Raw genomic sequence first — 18150 nt, 5'->3', positions numbered from 1 at the left:
GTTGATCACCATCCACTTGCATCGTATGGACCTACAGAGCTGAAATATTCTTCTAAAAATCTTAATATGTGTTCTGCTGAAGAAAGAAAGTTATACACATCTGGGATGGCATGAGGGTGAGTAAATCATGAGAGCATTTTCATTTTTGGGTGAAATATCTCTTTTAATACCAGGTGGAAACAGGGACAGTGTCATCTCTCTTTCCAATTATGCAGGTCTGTAATCCACGCCATCAAAATGAGGTTCACTTGAACAGTCACATATCTAATTAACAGGCATGTTTATTAGGGAATACATTAATACATAATTATGGTTTAAAAGGGAGCCAAAAACAGATATATTTGACATGTTGTTTGAGGGATTGGGGTGGTCACCACTGACTGTCCGGTGACACTTGCAGACATAAAACACCATTTGATAAAATAAATGCATAAGCAATTGCACTATATTTGGACCAAGCTTGGTTTGGGAAGTATTTTAATGTCCATCCAAACAGATCACTAACTGACATTTAATTGCATCAATTCAAATGTTTGACAAGTAACAAAAAAAACATCTTATGCTTTCCCACATGTCTTTTCATATATAACTTGGTCCAATCTGCTAAATTGGCAGCTGACATAAAAGGGAAAATAGTTAATTTGCTCACAAAATTGTCAACTGTGATGGTCCGACACATTCACTACTCAGACAATACAAATTATGCTGAACTTGTTACGCACCAACATTTTTGAAATACGCTAGGCACAAGCATACATTCATGTAACATAATAAATTAAGTTGTTTCAAGAACTGATCAAACTCGAGCAACAGAGGTTGAAAGACATGAGAGACATCAACAAAGGACCGTAACTCGCCTTTGATACATCCAAGTCGCCGCATATAACCAGAAACGTTCACGAGTAACACTTCATTACGTTACAACATGAGACCTGTGTGGTTATAACTCGGGTTTCTTAGCCTACAGATGAGTTTTACGGTTTGTTTTTAGGAGACAGGCTCGTCAGTTATGTTATTGCTGAACAATGGAAATCAAGATGCGAAAAAAATGACCGACGTCCACGAAGGGCTATTCTATTTGAGCCAACAGGCTAACTCACTCCAACACAATACAAGTACATTTGTATTGTCTAAAACACACAAAGGTGACGTCCCTACCATTTAAGCGTAATAAACAGTGTTTCAACAAGCTAATACATTCAGCTTAAACAGTGAACCTCCCTTTCAGACTTAAAAATAATCAAAAATTATTTGATATGCAACCAGCTAACAATGGCAGGGAGTCGAGTTGTTGTGTGGGCCTTCAACATCAGTTTGTTATTAGCGGACTAAGCTAGCGAACCCAATTTAATCACGTTTATTAATTATAAAACGAATACTAGGATACTTCCAGGAAAACACAGGGGGTCATTTAGTGGCCAGAGATTGTGGTCTCTGCACATGAGCAGTTGGTGAAAACAACTGTGGTCAAGTGCATTCAAAAAGTTTCGATGTTGATTGACTCATAGTATAGCAGCCTGGCTAATTAATGTTAATCGCCGTAAATCAAGCCGTGATCTAATGCGAACATTGCATTTTCTGAAGACACATGCAATTTTCACATTATTTTAATTGCACCGCAAATCTTTGAATATTTTTTATAAATTTCCATTTTCATCTGGAAGACTGATCCAAACTATTTGCAAGCAAGAACGGCAGCAAATCAGGCGTTAATGAAATTATATCGTTCTCGCGGCCGTATACACATTATATTCTGATTTGTAGCCACACTGCTCTACATTTACAGCGGTTGACACCGAGCACAGTCGCTGGCTAAGTGCACCGCTGTGAGGGGCCAGAGGAACAGCTCGCGCTAATGCTAAACACCATCCGCTCTGTGCGAGCTGCAATGACAAGCTAAAGCTAATCTCATGCGTATCCGACGTCGTTAGCTTCCCAAACTAGCCTAAGCTTGCAAGCCCGTGACAAAACTGAAAAAGAAAACACACAACCATCTTCACGACTTATCTGTGCACAGGCGTATACAAAACGGTCATAAATAAGCATTTCAAAAAAATATCGGTACCATGAGAAATGAAACGAAACCATAATATTTACCGTTTCCATCGCTGGCTGAGGCTGATAGTGCCGGGGAGGACAGTTTAGGCCTCTTTGCTGAAGGCGGGCCAGGGTCCAGAACGTTCTCGGCCATATTTTTTTAACGAATTAAAATATATATCCTCAGAGATAGGCGCCCGAGCCTATTTGTAATCCTCGGTTTTAAAAAAATTAACGCCTTTAAATGTGACTTTTCCCCCTCCTTTTTAGGGACGAAGGGGGGGAAAGTCCCGTGTAAAAAATACTCCTCTTTCCTGGATTCGCCTCTCGATTTCAGCTTCGGCGTATCTATCAACCCCCTCCCCAGCCCGATTTTTGTTCTTTATACAATACTGCAAGCGGAGGCGGCTCTATGAGAACTCTAGTCCCATCTAAGAGTTGTAGTATTGACCGATCATGTATTTAAAATAATTTTCTTGGTCTGCCCGTATCTGTTCGCATCGTTTGTTTTGAAGACTGGATTGTAGGTCTGGTTGGAAACGAGAGTGACATGCTTTAGTTTGATGAATGTTAACTCGAATGAATGTTATCTATTTTTTATTCTTATTTTTATTTTTATTTTTTTTATACAGAAGTCATTTGTTATTTAGTAATTGAAACTCTTAAGTACAGAATTAATAGATTAAAGACTTTGATGATAAAACACCTTTCAAATTCCTTTGATCATATGCAGTTTTAATTTTGAACATATCACAAGTCAAGAAGTAATCAAAATCTAACAAACTACATTAGATTTACATGGTTAATCTTAACATGATTTAGCTGTAATAGTATTATAGTGCCCATTCTAATCTAAATTAATCTACACTGTCCCACGTTGGTTCTGTAAAATATTAGTTAAAAAGGGCTAAAACAACTGCTAAATGAAATATTTTATTTTAAAAATCGCATAATGACATTCTTAGTTGCAGAAAGAAAAATTTGAAATGCTTGTGTAGGTTCAAATTCATTTATGCATGAATTCTGATGTAGTGTTAGGCGAAAAGACAGCCAGATAAAAGCCATATTTTTATTTAGTTTTCTCCAAAAACAATAAATGGCAACAAAACCTACCACAACACTTTCCTAAACTCCTGTTTGTCACTTTACACTGCAAAGTATCCCTGATCCATGAGATTATTTCATGCTATGTATGACATTTGACTTTGGGGTAATTTTATCTAATAGTTAATCATTTTTAAAATGTGGCATATTTATGTACCCTAAATTATCACATTTATTTTGAGACAAAATACTTAATTTGTTATGAAAATTTTTAAAGTGTGCTCACATTGACTGATCCAATGACAATGGACATTAATTTGTTAGAATACTTGGTATGTTATAAAATGCCAAATGTGATTGATGTTAACATTAAATGGCTCACCCTTTTAAGAAGTGGTCATTTTGAATAAGTATTATCTAATTTGTTGCTCAAAAAAAGCATCTTTCTGTCTTAAAAATATTTGTATAACTTGAAAAATGTTGCCATATAACTATTGTCTCTATATTTATCACTATAACCCCCTCACCACAATAAACATTTATTTCAATCAACCTTGTTGGATGACAGCTATATGATATATAAATATATATTATTATATTTATTTAGTTAACAGATTTTCTAGCCATTAGTAATGTCCTTATAATATAATAATGTATGCAGTTGGCACATAAGCTGTTAACCATTACCGTAATATATGAATAAAAAACACAAAAATTGTTTAATGCAGCAGTGTCTTTGGATATTAAGTCAAAAATATATATATATATAATATTTAAAATGAGAAATCAATAATTTATACAAATACAATAGAACCAAAATCCAACTTTCCATAAGAAAAATGGCCATTTAGGGAAGCTAGTAAGAACAGCAATGCAATTTTCTAGTGGTCCACTTATAAAATGTATAGTAGTGAATTTCTACCTCAGTATACTTAGTATATTTTTTTTACACAGGGAAGCAATATTACAGCAGGCTGTTATTATTGACTTTACTATTCAAGGAAGTATTGAAAATAAAATGTTGCAAAAAGAGTCAAATTGAGTAAAATTGTTCTCGGATGCATTATCTTTAAATTAAAGTAATTAATTCACTATTGAAAAAATATATTTAAATATTCTGAGGAAATTTTGGTAGCTTATTTTATAGGCAATAACTGGATTAAACATTTGCCAAATTAGCACTGCTGAAATTAAATAAATTCAAGGTGATTAATCAATTTCATCATGATATTAGATGAAAGGAAGAGCTGGAGAAAATGGCTTAACAATGTGGATAATAACTTCTTGATGGAATTGTTTCACAGTCACTGCAGGTCAACAATTCACACAGTGGCCTGAAGCCAGCAACATAGAACCTAGACTTACCAAGTTAGAAAGAAGATAAACACTCAGAGTCCCAAAGGACACCGTAATAAGGCCAGTGCCACTTGCAATCTTTGCTGAATTTCTTAAATGCATTATTAATGGAGACACGTGATGCCATGTAAGCTTCGGACGTGTGAACAACGAGCTCTGTGCACTTAGCTAGTTTTGATACTTTTTGTGTCATACACCAGTGAGATTCAAAACACCCTGATCCATAACTGTCCTAGGAAGACAATATGTCAAAGAATTAAAAATCGTCAGGCTCTGGAGACATTAAAAGACACTTACATGCTCAAGCTGATGCCCCTCCAGATGCCTTGAAACAGGGAGTTGAGTTGGCTGGTGAATTGAAGGAAATTCTGTGACAGTTGAATGTGTCGGCAATGTTGACGAAGGTCGTTGCTGACTTGGAGGATCTTTCGGCAATACGTCAATCGATCACTGCCATGGAGGTGAAATTCATTGAGGTGGTTACAAGAGTGGGGGATGTCGAGAAACAGATCGATTACCTGGTGTCTTCAGAGAAGGAATTAGCTGCTAATCCGCTAGCGACCAGGGTGGATTTGGAGCGCGTCTGGGAGAATTTGGAGGATTTGGAGAATTGTAACTGACGGAATAACATCCAAATTGTTGGAATTCCTGAGTACAAAGAAGGTCAGGATATATTGAAATTCCTGGACGGGCTCTTTTCGAGTCTGCTCGACATAACAGGCCATAAACTGGAAATCGAGCGAGCTCACAGAGTCCTGGCTTGACGATCTGCTGAGGGAGACAGACCCCGATCAATTCTGGCCAAATTTCTGAGATCATCCTATAAAGATCTCATGTTACGCGAGGCGAGGAGTAAAGGAAGGCTTTCTTGGAAGAACCATAGCATTTTCTGTTCCCAGACTGTGCAAATTCAACAAGAGAGAAACGTGATCAATTCAAGGAATGCAAGAAACTCTGACACCAATGGAAGTTCGCTTTTGCACTGATGTTCCGGGACAAATTGAGAATAGATACTAAGGATGGCCGTAAAGTATTTATATGTCCCCAGCAAGCCATGTCCTTCTTAAAGTCAGTGGACTGAGTAATTTATATTTTGGTTCTCACATTGCAGCCAAGTGAACCGACTCACTGAACATCCACTTGATTGTCTGAGGAAGCAGAGGGCCTTTTTTGTTTCTTTTTGTGCTGGTTCCGCCTAGCGGCTGGGTTTTGTTTTGTCTAGCAGCACTCCTTCAGGACAGTGTTGTGGATGAATCTGCACGTTCTTTGTGCTTATGCCTCCTATTGGTTGGAGTTTGTTTTGTGGAGTATTTCTTGCAGGACATTGGAGTGATTGGGACTTTTGTAGCACTCATGTAGCAGTTGAACGTGCCGACTCACTGAACATTTGTTTGATTGTCAGACGAAACTGAATGGCCTTTTTTTTCATTTATTTATTTTTAGTGTGCTGGTTCTACTAGAGGCTGGAGATGTTTTGTGGAGGACACACCTTTGTGACAGTTATGTGGATGAATCTGAATGTCTATATCTATCTCTATCTATTTTTTCTAATATGTCAAAATGTCATGTTATTATGAGTGGATTGTCTCTCTCCACGTAGAATGTAAATGGGTTGGGGCACCCCATAAAAGTTATTTCTCTTCTTAAACATGAGAGTTATGATATAGTGTTTTTTCAAGAACACATCTTTCCCCGCAGGAAGCTGAAAAATTTGGGAAGATATGGGGTGGACAGTTTTTCTTTAGTGCTGGCTCAAGTAAGAGCAGGGGAGTCATAACACTGATAAGTAAGCATCTACAATTCAAATATCTTAAACAGATTAAAGATAAATTAGGAAGAGTCATTATTGTTTTAGCTGAAACTCTAGCTAATATTTACGTACCTAACGTTGATGATCAGGGCTTTTTTATAGACCTTGAAGGGATGTTGCAAGCCGCTGGCACCCCTCATGATATTATATTGGGAGGAGACTTGAATCTTTTGATGGACTCAGTCCTTGATCATAGTGAAGCAAAAGTGTGCAAGCCCCCTAGAGCAACATTGACGATTCACAGGATGTGTAAAAATGTTGGTCTTACAGATATTTGGAGACTTTTGAAACCATCTGGTAGGGACTATAAAAAAAATTTCATCAGTACATAAGATTTACTCAAGAATAGATTTTGTTTTATGTAAGTCCCTTATTTCATCTGTTGTTGATTGCTCAGTTGGAAACGTTTTAGTCTCAGATCACACCCTGTTTAGAGATGTTGCCATATACAGAGAAAAATAAATCATATAGTTGGTACTTTAATATATCCCTTTTGCAAAATCCTGATTTTTTTATGTCTTATGCTACAGAACTGACTCCACTTTTGCTAGAAGTTTATACGGAATCATTAAATGGAAATGGAAAGCTTCCGCAAATCGTGGTGCAAGCCCACATCATTCTGATTCTTAAAAAGGACAAAGATCCAAGCAAGTGTAAGAGTTACCGTCTGTGAACGATCTAAGTTTGTGGGCAAGAGAGGAGTCAGGAGACAGCGAACAGTTGAGGTGAGTATTTATTTTCTCCACACTCAAATCAAACTAAATATTCATAGCTCTCAGTGGCCAACTCGAATAAGGTCTTTTATCAGTCTCTCATAAAGTTATACAGTTCTCTTGAACTCTCTTTCTGGTGCTCTCTCCTGCTCTGACGATCTGGCGTGGCTTTTCATGTCTCCCTCCGCCATCACTATAATTAGAGACAGGTGTTAGCTTCATCATAACCCAGGTGATGATACTTACTGCTCTCTCTCTTCTGCAGATTGACATATTTCAAATTTGGACACCGCGTTCACGTTCCAGTAGTCAACACAGAATCGGACCGAGCTGTCACTCTATCTAGGCTGGCCCTATCACTGTGTATCTCCTGTATTATGCTCATTTCAAGCATTGCCTATAATTCTTCCTGATTTGAAAATGGTGCCCTATAAGTTTTGTGTGCGACCGGGAAGGGGTGAAAACATATCTGTGAATTCTGCTTGCAACCGGGCAATGTCTGTAAGCTGTGATAGTGAGAGGTGGTCTCCATAAGGGACCGGGGTGAATAAATGGGGTGTGGGAGTCACCTCCGGCATGAGCTCCGCCCTCTCCGGAATTACCATCGCCAAGGCTAGAGGCACTGCCTCCCTCCATGGTTTGAGGAGGTGGAGGGTGTAGATATTACATGCCCCTGCGCTGTCCATTCACCTAACCTCATAATCAAGATCTCCAACTTGTCGTGTGACCTCAAAGGGTCCTTGCCACTTGCGCGTAATTTGGAGCTCAAAGTTGGCAGCAATACAAGCATTTTATCTCCCTGTGAGAATTCCCGTAGACGAGTTCCCCAGTCATACAGTCGGTGTTGACGTTGTTGTGCTTGGAGTTTTTCTCTAAGCTCAAGAATGTATTGAATTTGTTTTTTGCAATTCAAAGGTCCTTTCTCACAAGCTTCCCATATGATGTCAAGCATGCCGCATGGCCGAAGCCCATACAGTAGCTCAAAAGGGGAAAACACTGTGGAGGCTTGCGGGACCTCTCGTACTGCAAACAGCAGGGTTTCGAGCAACTTATCCCAATTTGTAACATCTTCATGTACAACCTTACGAATAATGTTTTTCAAGGTCTTATTAAATAATTCAACCAACCCGTAGGTTTGTGGGTGATAAACATTGGTGCAAATTGATTTAATGCCTAGTAATTCGTGCAGTTCACTACTGTTGTGCCTTGATCAGTAAGGAATTCCTTTGGAATCCCGACTCAGGAGATAATTTTGAACACTCAAATCAAACAAAATAAACACGGCTCTCAGTGGCCAACTCAAATAAGGTTTTTAACTGTCTCTCATAAAGTTATACAGTTCTGTGGAACTCTCTCTCTGGTGCTCTCTCCCGCTCTGACACTATGGCATGCATTTTCAGGTCTTCCTCTGCCATCACTATAATTAGAGACAGGTGTAAGAGTCATCATAACCCAGGTGACCTCCTTACCGCGCTCTCTCTCTCTCCTGTAGACCGACACATGACCATGTCCCCCCCACCCCATGTCACACCATCCAATTTCACTGATCCAGCTAGATGTAAAAATATTGTCAAAAATGTTTCCCAACCGATTAAGTAAAGTTATGACATCTCTTATGCAAATAGATCAGGTGAGGTTTATTCAGGGCCATAACTCTTCTGATAACATTTTTAATTGGCCAGTGGCGAATGGAATCTGACTCCTGTCGCTGCCATCTCACGTGATGCCAAAAAGGCATTTGATATGGTAGAATGGGATTATCTTTTTAAGATATTGGAAATGTATGGTTTTGGGAATACTTTTATTGGGTGGATTAAGTTACTTTATAGATAACCTGTAGCGGAGGTTCAAACAAATGGATTAATTTCAGATTATTTTACTCTGGATAGGGGCACCCGGCAGGGATGCCCTCTTCCCCCCTTATTGTTTTGTCTTGCTCTGGAACCATTAGCAGCCACAATAAGAAACAAGGATGATTTTCCAGGGGTGGTGGCGGGAGGCGTTACGCATAAGCTTTTGCTTTACACAGATGATAGGGTCTCTGACCCTACTAGATCTATTCCTTGCCTCCACAGAATTATTACTTAGTTTTCTAAGTTCTCGGGATACAGAATTAATTGGTCTAAATCAATTACTGCCCAGTAACGCTTTTCAGCCGGGCGCTTTCCAGTGGCCCAAACAGGGCATTAAGTATTTTAGATATTATTTTCCCAGAAAATTAGTGTAATTTTTGTTAATTTTGACCCTTTAATAAAAATGTTTTTGAGTGATGTGGGTAGATGGGCTTCATTACATTTATCTATGACTGGGAAGGTTAATGTTATTAAAATTAATTGTATTCCAAAACTCAACTCCCTGCTACAGTCTCTCCCTATAGATTTCCCCCCTCTCATATTTCAAGCTATTTGATAGTTTAGCAGTCCTTCATTTGGAATGGTAAATGTCACAGATTACATTTCGGTAAGTTACGTAGGCCGATTGACAAAGGTGGGCTAGGCTTACCCAAGATTTTGTTTTATTATTGTGCATTCAGTCTCAGACATTTGGCTCATTGGTCGCTTCCACCTGAAAGAGACCCTCCCTAGTTTTGTATTGAACAGGAATTTCTTGCCCCTATTTCACCCTTGCAAATCCTTTCTATAAAGCTAACTGGAGAAGTTAAGTTATACCCCATTATCTTGCATTTGCACTCAGTATGGACAAAAGTATCCAGAGTGTTTAATTCAGACATTTATTTAAATGTTGCCTTGAGCATATGGCTGAACCCAAAATTATGTATTAATAAGTCCCCTTTCTGCTTGTCAGAGTGGATTGTGAGGGAGGTTAATACGCTCAGTGACCTATATGAAAGTGGAGTGTTCAGATCCTTTGAAAATATGGTTCAACATTTTGGAATTTCCAGGTCTCAATTCTTTAGGTATTTACAGCTGCACCACCTGCTCTGTACTATTTTTGGGCGTAGCATACACCCCACCCCCTAAAGTGGCAGATACTCTGGGAGTGGTGATTACTGATTTGGAAAAGGGCATGAGGCATCAGTATTATTCCCTGTTAATTCAGAGTCTTGGGGACGGAGCTTCAATTTCTCTCAAGTGATTATGGGAGAAAAAATGAAACTTGGTTGTAACACATTCAAGCTCGGAGATGGAAGGGAGGAGACGGAGAGCAGTGATGCAGTCAAGAAAGGCTCTTAATTTCTCTCCCCTCAACACTCTGTGAGCAGTCTTCTCTGTGCTTTTCTCAGTTTAATCAGATCAGTGGAACACAAACTTTGTCAATATAAACTTCTCTGTGTTTTCAGCTTCACAACAGGTACTTGTCAATATAAACTTAATTTCTTCTTCACAAGTTTTCATTGTTAGGTAATAATTAGAGAAATTAGGTGAATACAAAAGCAACCCCCTGCAAAGTGCGGCTTTAACCTGCGTAAACGCTTGTTGGCACTGCTTCGTCCACTTGACTGGGTCTGGAGTCCGCTTTTTAGTGATATCAGTCAGCGGACTAATAGCCATCCAGCCCCAGTGAGAACTGTCTCACCCCCTTTTTGGTCTTGGGTCTCGGGAAAGTCACAATCGCTGCAGTTTTGTCAATTTGGGGATTCACCTGTCCATGCCCCAAGTGGAACCCCAGATACCGTACCTCCATCCGCCCAATCGTGCACTTCTTTTGGTTTGCTGTAAGCCCCGCCCACCGTAGTGATCTCAGGACCGCCCTCAGATGCTGAATGTGCCGGTGCTAATCATTACTGTAAATGATGATATCGTCTAAGTAGGCAGCGCCGTAAGCTGTATGTGGCCTGAGGATTCGGTTCATGAGACGCTGAAAGGTAGCTGGGCCTTTATTACCCCATGTGCTGTTCTCTATGAACATTCTGCATTTAGTCTATTAACAAGTGTAGTAAAGTGACCCCTTCTGTACAAAGTTAGCTATTGCATATAGTATTGTTTAAGTCTTTATATGATGACATCATAATTGTGAGCCTAGTTTCAGCAGCAGCAAGGAAGAGCTTTCGGTCATGGCTACTATTGCTCCTTGATTTAAGTTGATTTGAAGGCACTTTCGCTATGTAGATATTGCTACATTATTCCTTCTATGCATATTTACTTTGTTATATCTGTTATATCTTATATGCCAAATGTTAATTTATTTTCTGTATTTTGTAAATTGCATGATCGTTTATAATTTAGTTGATGCTAACTATATGCGATGTAAAAAGCCTTTTTGTGCTTATGTAAAAATGTTATTGACTCCGTACACTTAGAACTCTGTTTTGGTATTTATTACAGTTTTACATTATTCCTTGGACAGCAGTAAAGCTTGAAAACGATTCCTGTGTCTGTTGTCTTTGGGAGACGTTATCTAACTGCAGACTCAAACAAGGCATTTGGGATAAAGGGCAGAACACCCCATAACAAGCATTGCATCCAATTCTTCCCGAACTATTTTCTTTTTGTGTTCGGGCAAGCGATAGGGATGGCTACATACCACCACTCCCGATTCGGTCCCGATGTGGTGCTGGATGAGGTTTGTACAACCCATTAGAGGGGAGAACACATCTGCAAATGCTTGTTGCAACATGGCAACCCCTGGGAGCTGATACGGTGAGAGATGGTCTCCGCAAGTGACTGGAGTGTTATGACTAGGTTTTGTATTCACCTCTGGCCCGAACTTCGCCCTCTCCGGAACTACCATAGCCAAAGTCACAGGGATCGCCTCCCTCCATAATTTCTGGAGGTTGAGGTTATATATTTGACATGCTCCCCCTCTATCTGTTCACTGAACCTCATAATCGAGATCCCCCACTCGTCGTGTGATCTCAAAGGGTCCTTGCCTTGCCACTCGTAATACGAGTACTTTATCTCCCGGGGCAAATTCCCGCAGCCAAGCTCCCGTGTTATACAGTCGGTGCTATCGTTCTTGAGCTTGGAGCAAATTCTCCTGTGTTAGTTGCCCCAAAGTGTGGAGTTTTGGTCTAAGATTAAGACCGTACTGAATTTCATTCTTGCTATCAGAAGGTCCATCCTCCCAAGCTTCGCGGATTACGTCAAGCACCCTGCGCGGGTGCGACCCATATAGCAGCTTGAATGGGGAAAACCCAGTGGGGGCTTGCAGGACCTCTCGTATTGTAAATAAAAGGGGAGCCATTTATCCCAATTTCTAGCATACTCGTGCACAAACTTACAAATCATGTTTTTAAGGGTTTTATTAAATCACTCCACCAGGCCATCTGTTTGTGGATGGTAAACACTGGTGCAAATTTACTTAATGTCCAATAATTCTTAAAGTTCACGTAGTGTCCGTGACATAAACCATGGTTTGATTAAACCTATGTCCACCAATGCTTGGTGAGTACCCCATTTGATCCTTACTGGTATCCGGTACGCTCCGGCCCCGGTCGGGGGCAGCCTGCTGGTTGTCGGGGATCTGGACCACTGTCCCCAGCTCCATTACAGGGCATTGATCCCGGAAGTGAACCCCGATCCCCGCAACCTCAACAGGCTGGCCCAGACGCCATGCCCACACCTGTGACGGGTAGATGCAGGGGGCGCTGTCCACCACCTCGCATGGGAAACTGGCCTCTGAGGCAGAGCTCCTCGCCTCTGCGGGGGCAGGAACGGGCTCTGGATAGTGAGCAGAGTGAGAGAGAAGGGGGAACACACAGGGGGAGGGGGACAGAGAGAGAGGAGGGCTCTTCCTCTCTCGGGTACGCCACCATCTGGTCCTCCACGAGTTGGACAGCTTCCTCCAGCGATGACGGGTGGTGGTACTGGACACATTCCACTGTTCCTTTTGGCAGAGGAAGGATTAGCTTCTCCAGTACCAGCTGTTCGAGCATGACGTCACAGTTCCCCGCCAGCAGCCATTTCCGGCATGCGTCTCTGAGCTGTTGGGAGAAGGCAAATGGGCAGTCGCTTTTCCCAGGCTTCAAGGACCGGAAGAGCTGGTGGTACTGCTCCGGACTATGACACATCCCACAGGAGTATGGCCTTCTTCAGGTCATCAAATGCCACTGGCAATTGTTGGGCAGAAAGCTGGGCTTCCCTGGACAACAACGGAAGGAGCCCCCAGATCTTGGCGGTCCGTTCAAACAGATAGAGGAAGGCCTCTGCGTCATCTTCCTCCCCATTTTCAAGAGCTCAATTTAATTTTCAAGGGTCACAGCTGGGGCTCTCTCCTGGCCGAGAAGGCTCCGGATCACATGCCGGTCCTCTGCTTGAGCTCGCAGGATCTCAAAGAACCCGTGATCCTGGTCTTGGCGTAGGTCAAGCAGGGATTGTTAGTGGCTCTGATGTAGGTCAGCAAGGGACTGGAGGATCTCAGCCATCTGGGAGGACTCCATGGGGGGTTCTTCCAGATCCCGGGTTTCGGCACCCGTGTAACACGTTCGAGGGATGGAAGGGAGGAAACAGAGAGCAGTGATGCAGTCAAGTAAGGCTCTTTATTTCTCTGCCTTCAACACTCTGTGTGCACTCTTCTCTGTGCTTTTCTCAGTTTAATCAGATCAGTGGAACACAAACTTTGTCAACATAAACTTCTCTGTGTCTTCAGCTTCACAACATGTACTTTATCAACATAAACTTCTCTGAATTTTCAGCTTCACAATAACATACAACACTCAAAAAGACACGCCATTCACTGGTCACTCGTGTTGCTCTCTCTCGTCTGGCGGTGGCATGGCCATTTATATGCTGCTCTCCCCATCCTCACTGGAATTAGAGACAGGTGTTAGACATAATTTAGCTCAGGTGCAAGTGCCCTTACCACTTTCTTCCTCTCCGAACGGGTGCTTGACCACGCCCCCACTGCCACATTGGTATTTGTGGCATGGGGGGCGTAGTCATGTGTCGGTATGTGGGAGAGGGAGAGCGGTAAGGCTCTTCACCTGGTTTGTAATTATCTCTAACACCTGTCTTTCATTATAGTGATGGCGGAGGGAGACCTGAAAAGGCTCACCAGAGCATCAGAGAGAAGAGAGAGTGACCAGCAAGCCCAACACCACAATCAGAGAGAGTGCTTTAATTTATTTAGTGTTTATTTGTTTTGACGTTTACCATCAACTTTGTGAAGCTGAAGAATAAAAGACTGACATTGAACCGGCTTTGCTGTCTCCTCCATTGCCCCCAAACTAAGATCCAATACAGTGGTGCCGAAAAGCCAGCTTTGGAGGATAATGCCATTAATGAGTCCTCACCACTGGGTGAAGTCTTCAAGACCCTCACCAGCATCCTGCAAATCCAGCACCAGGCCCTCATTGAGGTATGCCTGGAGCAGGAACAACGCTTCCAACTCCTGCTCCAGGCACAAGCAGAGGACCGGCAGGTGCTCCGGAGCCTGATCGCCAGGGAGGGTTCTGGTGCAGCGACCTCCCCGGAGCCTAGCCCACCGGTGGCCCACTTAGTGCAAGGCGGGGCATTGGATAAGAATAAACAGGTGAGGGTAAGATGTGTGCATGGTGACATTCACAAGTATCCGGTGGTTACCATTGAGATACAATTCGGGGGAAAAAGGCATAGAGTCGAGGCTGCGGTTAATTGTCACCTCACCTATCCACTAGTTTTGGGAACCAGCTGGCCTGGATTTAAAACACTATTGAGGTAATGTGTGTGGATGGGTCCTGCAAAGCAGTGTCGTGGTGTGTGACATGCAGCGCTATGGCTGGAGATGCGTTGCCAGGGTCGTCAACGTCGGCTCTGCATCACGATGACACAGACAAGGAGATTCACGTTCTCAGGGGCTTCCCTGAGGGGGATTTTCCTCTGGAGCAGTTGCGTGACGAATCCCTCAAACACGCCTTTGACCAAGACAAAGTAATTGATGGTCAACAGCTGATTGATGGAGCTCCATACTAATGCTGCGCTCACGTACTTTTCTATTTTCAAAGTGCAGTTGTATCGAGTGATGCAGGACACTCAGACCAAAGAGAATACAACCTAGCTGTTAGTACCAAAGAGCCATCGGGAAACACTCTTCCAGGCAGCTTACTATAACCCAATTGCTGGCCACTTAGGTCACAAAAAGACTTTGAACCGTATAATGTCCCGTTTCTTTTGGCCGGGCATTCACGACGACGTATGCAAATGGTGCCCGGTGTGCCGGGAATGTCAGTTGGTGAATCCACTGGCCACCCCAAAAGCGCCCTCTGCCATTGATTGTGGTCCCCTACGAGAGTATTGGCATGGACCTCGTCGGGCCATTGGAGTGGACTGCACGCGGCCATCACTTTGTACTAGTTCTGGTGGACTATGCAATGCGATATCCGGAAGCAGTGCCCCGCGCAACATGCGCAAGAACGTCAACGCCGACTGTACGATAGAGGCACTCGACTACGGGAAAATAGACATTAATAAAAATCTGGTCCCGATCCAGTCCAGCGGACAGAGTCGTGCCAACAAGCTTTCCTTAAAGTAGAGTCCGCACTGTGTGGAGGGCCGCTTTTACATGCACCTGATTTCTCTCTCCCTTTATTTTGCAGACTGATGCATCTGACAGGGGGCCGGGCGCGAGGCTTTCGCAGGGGGTGGGTGGGGAGGAACGGCTAGTGCTATTTATTAGTCGCAAGCTCTCTTTCAGGGATACAAAGTTTAGCACCACTGAGAAGGGGTGTCTTGCGATTAAGTGGGATGTTCTTACCCTCCGCTACTACCTGCTGGGGCGGGCCTTCACCCACTCGTCCGATCACGCTCCTCTGCAGTGGTTCCACCGTATGAAGGATACTAACGCACGGATCACCCGTTGGTATCTGGCACTTCAGTCCTTTATGTTCAAGTTGATCCAAAGACCGGAAGCACAGATGGTTGTGGCTGACTTTCTCTCAATAAATGTGTGGGGAGTAGGCAGCCCGAATGTTGCCCCGGCCTGAGTCAGCAGTGGGAGTATGTGGCATGGGGGGCATGGTCTCCTGCAGGAGAGGGAGAGCAGTATGGCTCATCACCTGGGTCGTAATTATCTCTAACACCTGTTACTCATTATAGTGATGGTGGAGGGAGACCTGAAAAGGCTTGCCAGAGCGTCAGAGAGAGGAGAGTGACCAGAAAGCCTAACAACACAATCAGAGAGATATATTTTATATAATTTGATTCCGTATTTTCTGTTATGTTTATTTAATTTGTTGAAGGGAATTAAAAAGATAGTGCTCATTTTGTTTCCCATTTAGTTTATTTATTTAGTACTCCTCAACAATGCCCACAGTGAACGGCGAGCCGCATGCCAGCAGAGTCTCCTGCACGAAATCGCGGACCGTCCAGCCGCGCGTCGCCGGTGGCAACCGCTCCTTGAGCAAACTGGTCAGGTTGTCCCGGAAGAAAACCACCAGGGAGGAGTCTGGGAAGTCCATGGCACTCGCTAGCTCGAGAAAATCACGGACATGGTCCTCCACCGGACGATTTTCTTGCCTCAGGTTCAGCAAACGACAGTTTGCTCGAAGAACCACTAGATCCATAACGGGTTGATCGTTCTGTTATGAGTGCAGACGAGGGCAGACGAGGAGTGGGGATCTAAATGCGGGTTCTTTATTAATTAAAGTGAACACAAAACAAACAGGAACAAATGAAACATCCACGGGGGGAAAACTGAAACTAAAACATGAAAACACATCCACGGGCAGGCGAAACATGAAGAACAACCATACCATAAACATTCGACGATCGACAAGGAACGGGGAACAAACAGGGTTTAAATACACAGACACAGGATGATCACAAACGACAATCAGGTGCGAACAATGACAGAGTGCTGGCAGTGATGAGGGCCGGGAATTGTGGGAAGTGGAGTTTTTTACAAAGTCTAGTGAAACACAGGGCAGACAACAAGGGAATCCTGACAGTAGGGAATACATGAACAAAAACTTTTCCATGTCACAGCCTCGATGAGGCTACTACCACACAGTAATCTGTAAAGCTTCAATAACTATGTTTCCATCCAAGCATTTTTTGCAGAAAAAAGTTTAGCGCATCAAAATAAAACTAATGGAAACGCTAAAATGTCACAAATGTCGACATATTTTATTTCCATTTAACTAGCACATAAACTCTATGTCGATACATCAAATGTAAAAAAATAAAACTATTTGGAAACACTTTTTGTCGATAAAATTGGCATTAACGCAAAAATGTATTGTCACATGACAGAGTTTAATTAGTGTTAATCATGACAACAGTATTGAAAGACAATTTATTGTACGTGATAATGGATTGATTTTTAAAGCCGATCCGCCGATCTGCAAACTTGACACTTCCAGGAGTGCCAGCTCAAATCGTGAACATTGAACAATTGAATGGCCACTGTTTGCGATTAATTTAATCGCAGTATCCATCCGTTTATTTACTAAAGATTCTTTTCCACACCATTCAAAATAATAGACGGCAGTCACGGAATTAGCCCATAAAACATATAATTTCATATCATATCATTGTTCGAATGAGCCAATGATCTAGAATTAATTTATTTATTTATTTTTTTTTCATTAATATCATCCTTTACATGATTGCAAAATCTGTGAGCGCGGTAAAGTTCGACAGTTTGACGTTCGACATTCGTTGCATTCGGTTTAGCAGATGTAAAGGACCATCTGAAAACTCCCTCTGATTGCTTTTATTTGTTAATTAAAATTACAGTAAAATGGCTAATTTCAATGAATTGTCTCAATAATCTCCCCATTTTACCTAAACTTCAGATGAAACAATTAGGGACATCTGGGAAGCGAATTAGCGATAAACACACATTTCTGAATTGAAACTTCAGGGCAGATTTGTTTTGCGCTAAACCAAAACCAATGCGACAAAGTATTTTTTTAGGCATTTTCACGCATATCACTTTGTCGATAACGAAATAGCGCGAAAGGCGGATTGAAACTAGGACTAATGAAACAATACATCTTATCTTGTGATAAGTACCATTGAAGGGTAAAACAATCAGGTTCCACCGAGATTTGAACTCGGATCGCTGGATTCAGAGTCCAGAGTGCTAACCATTACACCATGGAACCTTATTGAGGCTGGTGCAGCTAATATTATTTATTATTATATACACTGTGAAATATGTATGTATTATTTTTTATACGTGACATAAATATTTTGTATTGATTACAGCTCATATTACAAACAATCGTAAGTGTACACGTTCTGACAAATTAACGAAGCCATTTTGGAGTATTATCTCTTGCTCTCCTGCCCGATTGGAGGCGGTAATGCG

The 18150-nt window shown here is 42.1% G+C and overlaps 1 protein-coding gene and 1 non-coding gene across 8 annotated transcripts in view; both read right to left on the bottom strand.

The window, feature by feature from the left end:
• Positions 1-2517, bottom strand: part of LOC127626613 (histone acetyltransferase p300-like) — a 43261-nt gene extending 40744 nt beyond the window's left edge. For all 7 annotated transcript variants that reach the window (XM_052102525.1, XM_052102527.1, XM_052102529.1 and 4 more), the window contains exon 1: positions 2098-2517. In XM_052102525.1, coding sequence (XP_051958485.1) covers positions 2098-2191 — 94 coding nt within the window. In that variant the 5' untranslated portion in view covers positions 2192-2517. The remainder of the gene's footprint in view (positions 1-2097) is intronic.
• A 15355-nt stretch (positions 2518-17872) lies between these two features.
• trnaq-cug (transfer RNA glutamine (anticodon CUG)) lies at positions 17873-17944 on the bottom strand. The gene has a single exon. It is a non-coding gene; the product is annotated as a tRNA-Gln (tRNA).
• Between the last annotated feature and the right edge of the window lie 206 nt (positions 17945-18150).

The sequence above is a fragment of the Xyrauchen texanus genome, chromosome 33 (assembly GCF_025860055.1).
Source record: "Xyrauchen texanus isolate HMW12.3.18 chromosome 33, RBS_HiC_50CHRs, whole genome shotgun sequence".
Classification (NCBI taxonomy): domain Eukaryota; kingdom Metazoa; phylum Chordata; class Actinopteri; order Cypriniformes; family Catostomidae; genus Xyrauchen; species Xyrauchen texanus.
The sequence above is the reverse complement of the archived record's forward strand: the minus strand, read 5'-3'. Positions and strand labels throughout refer to the sequence as shown.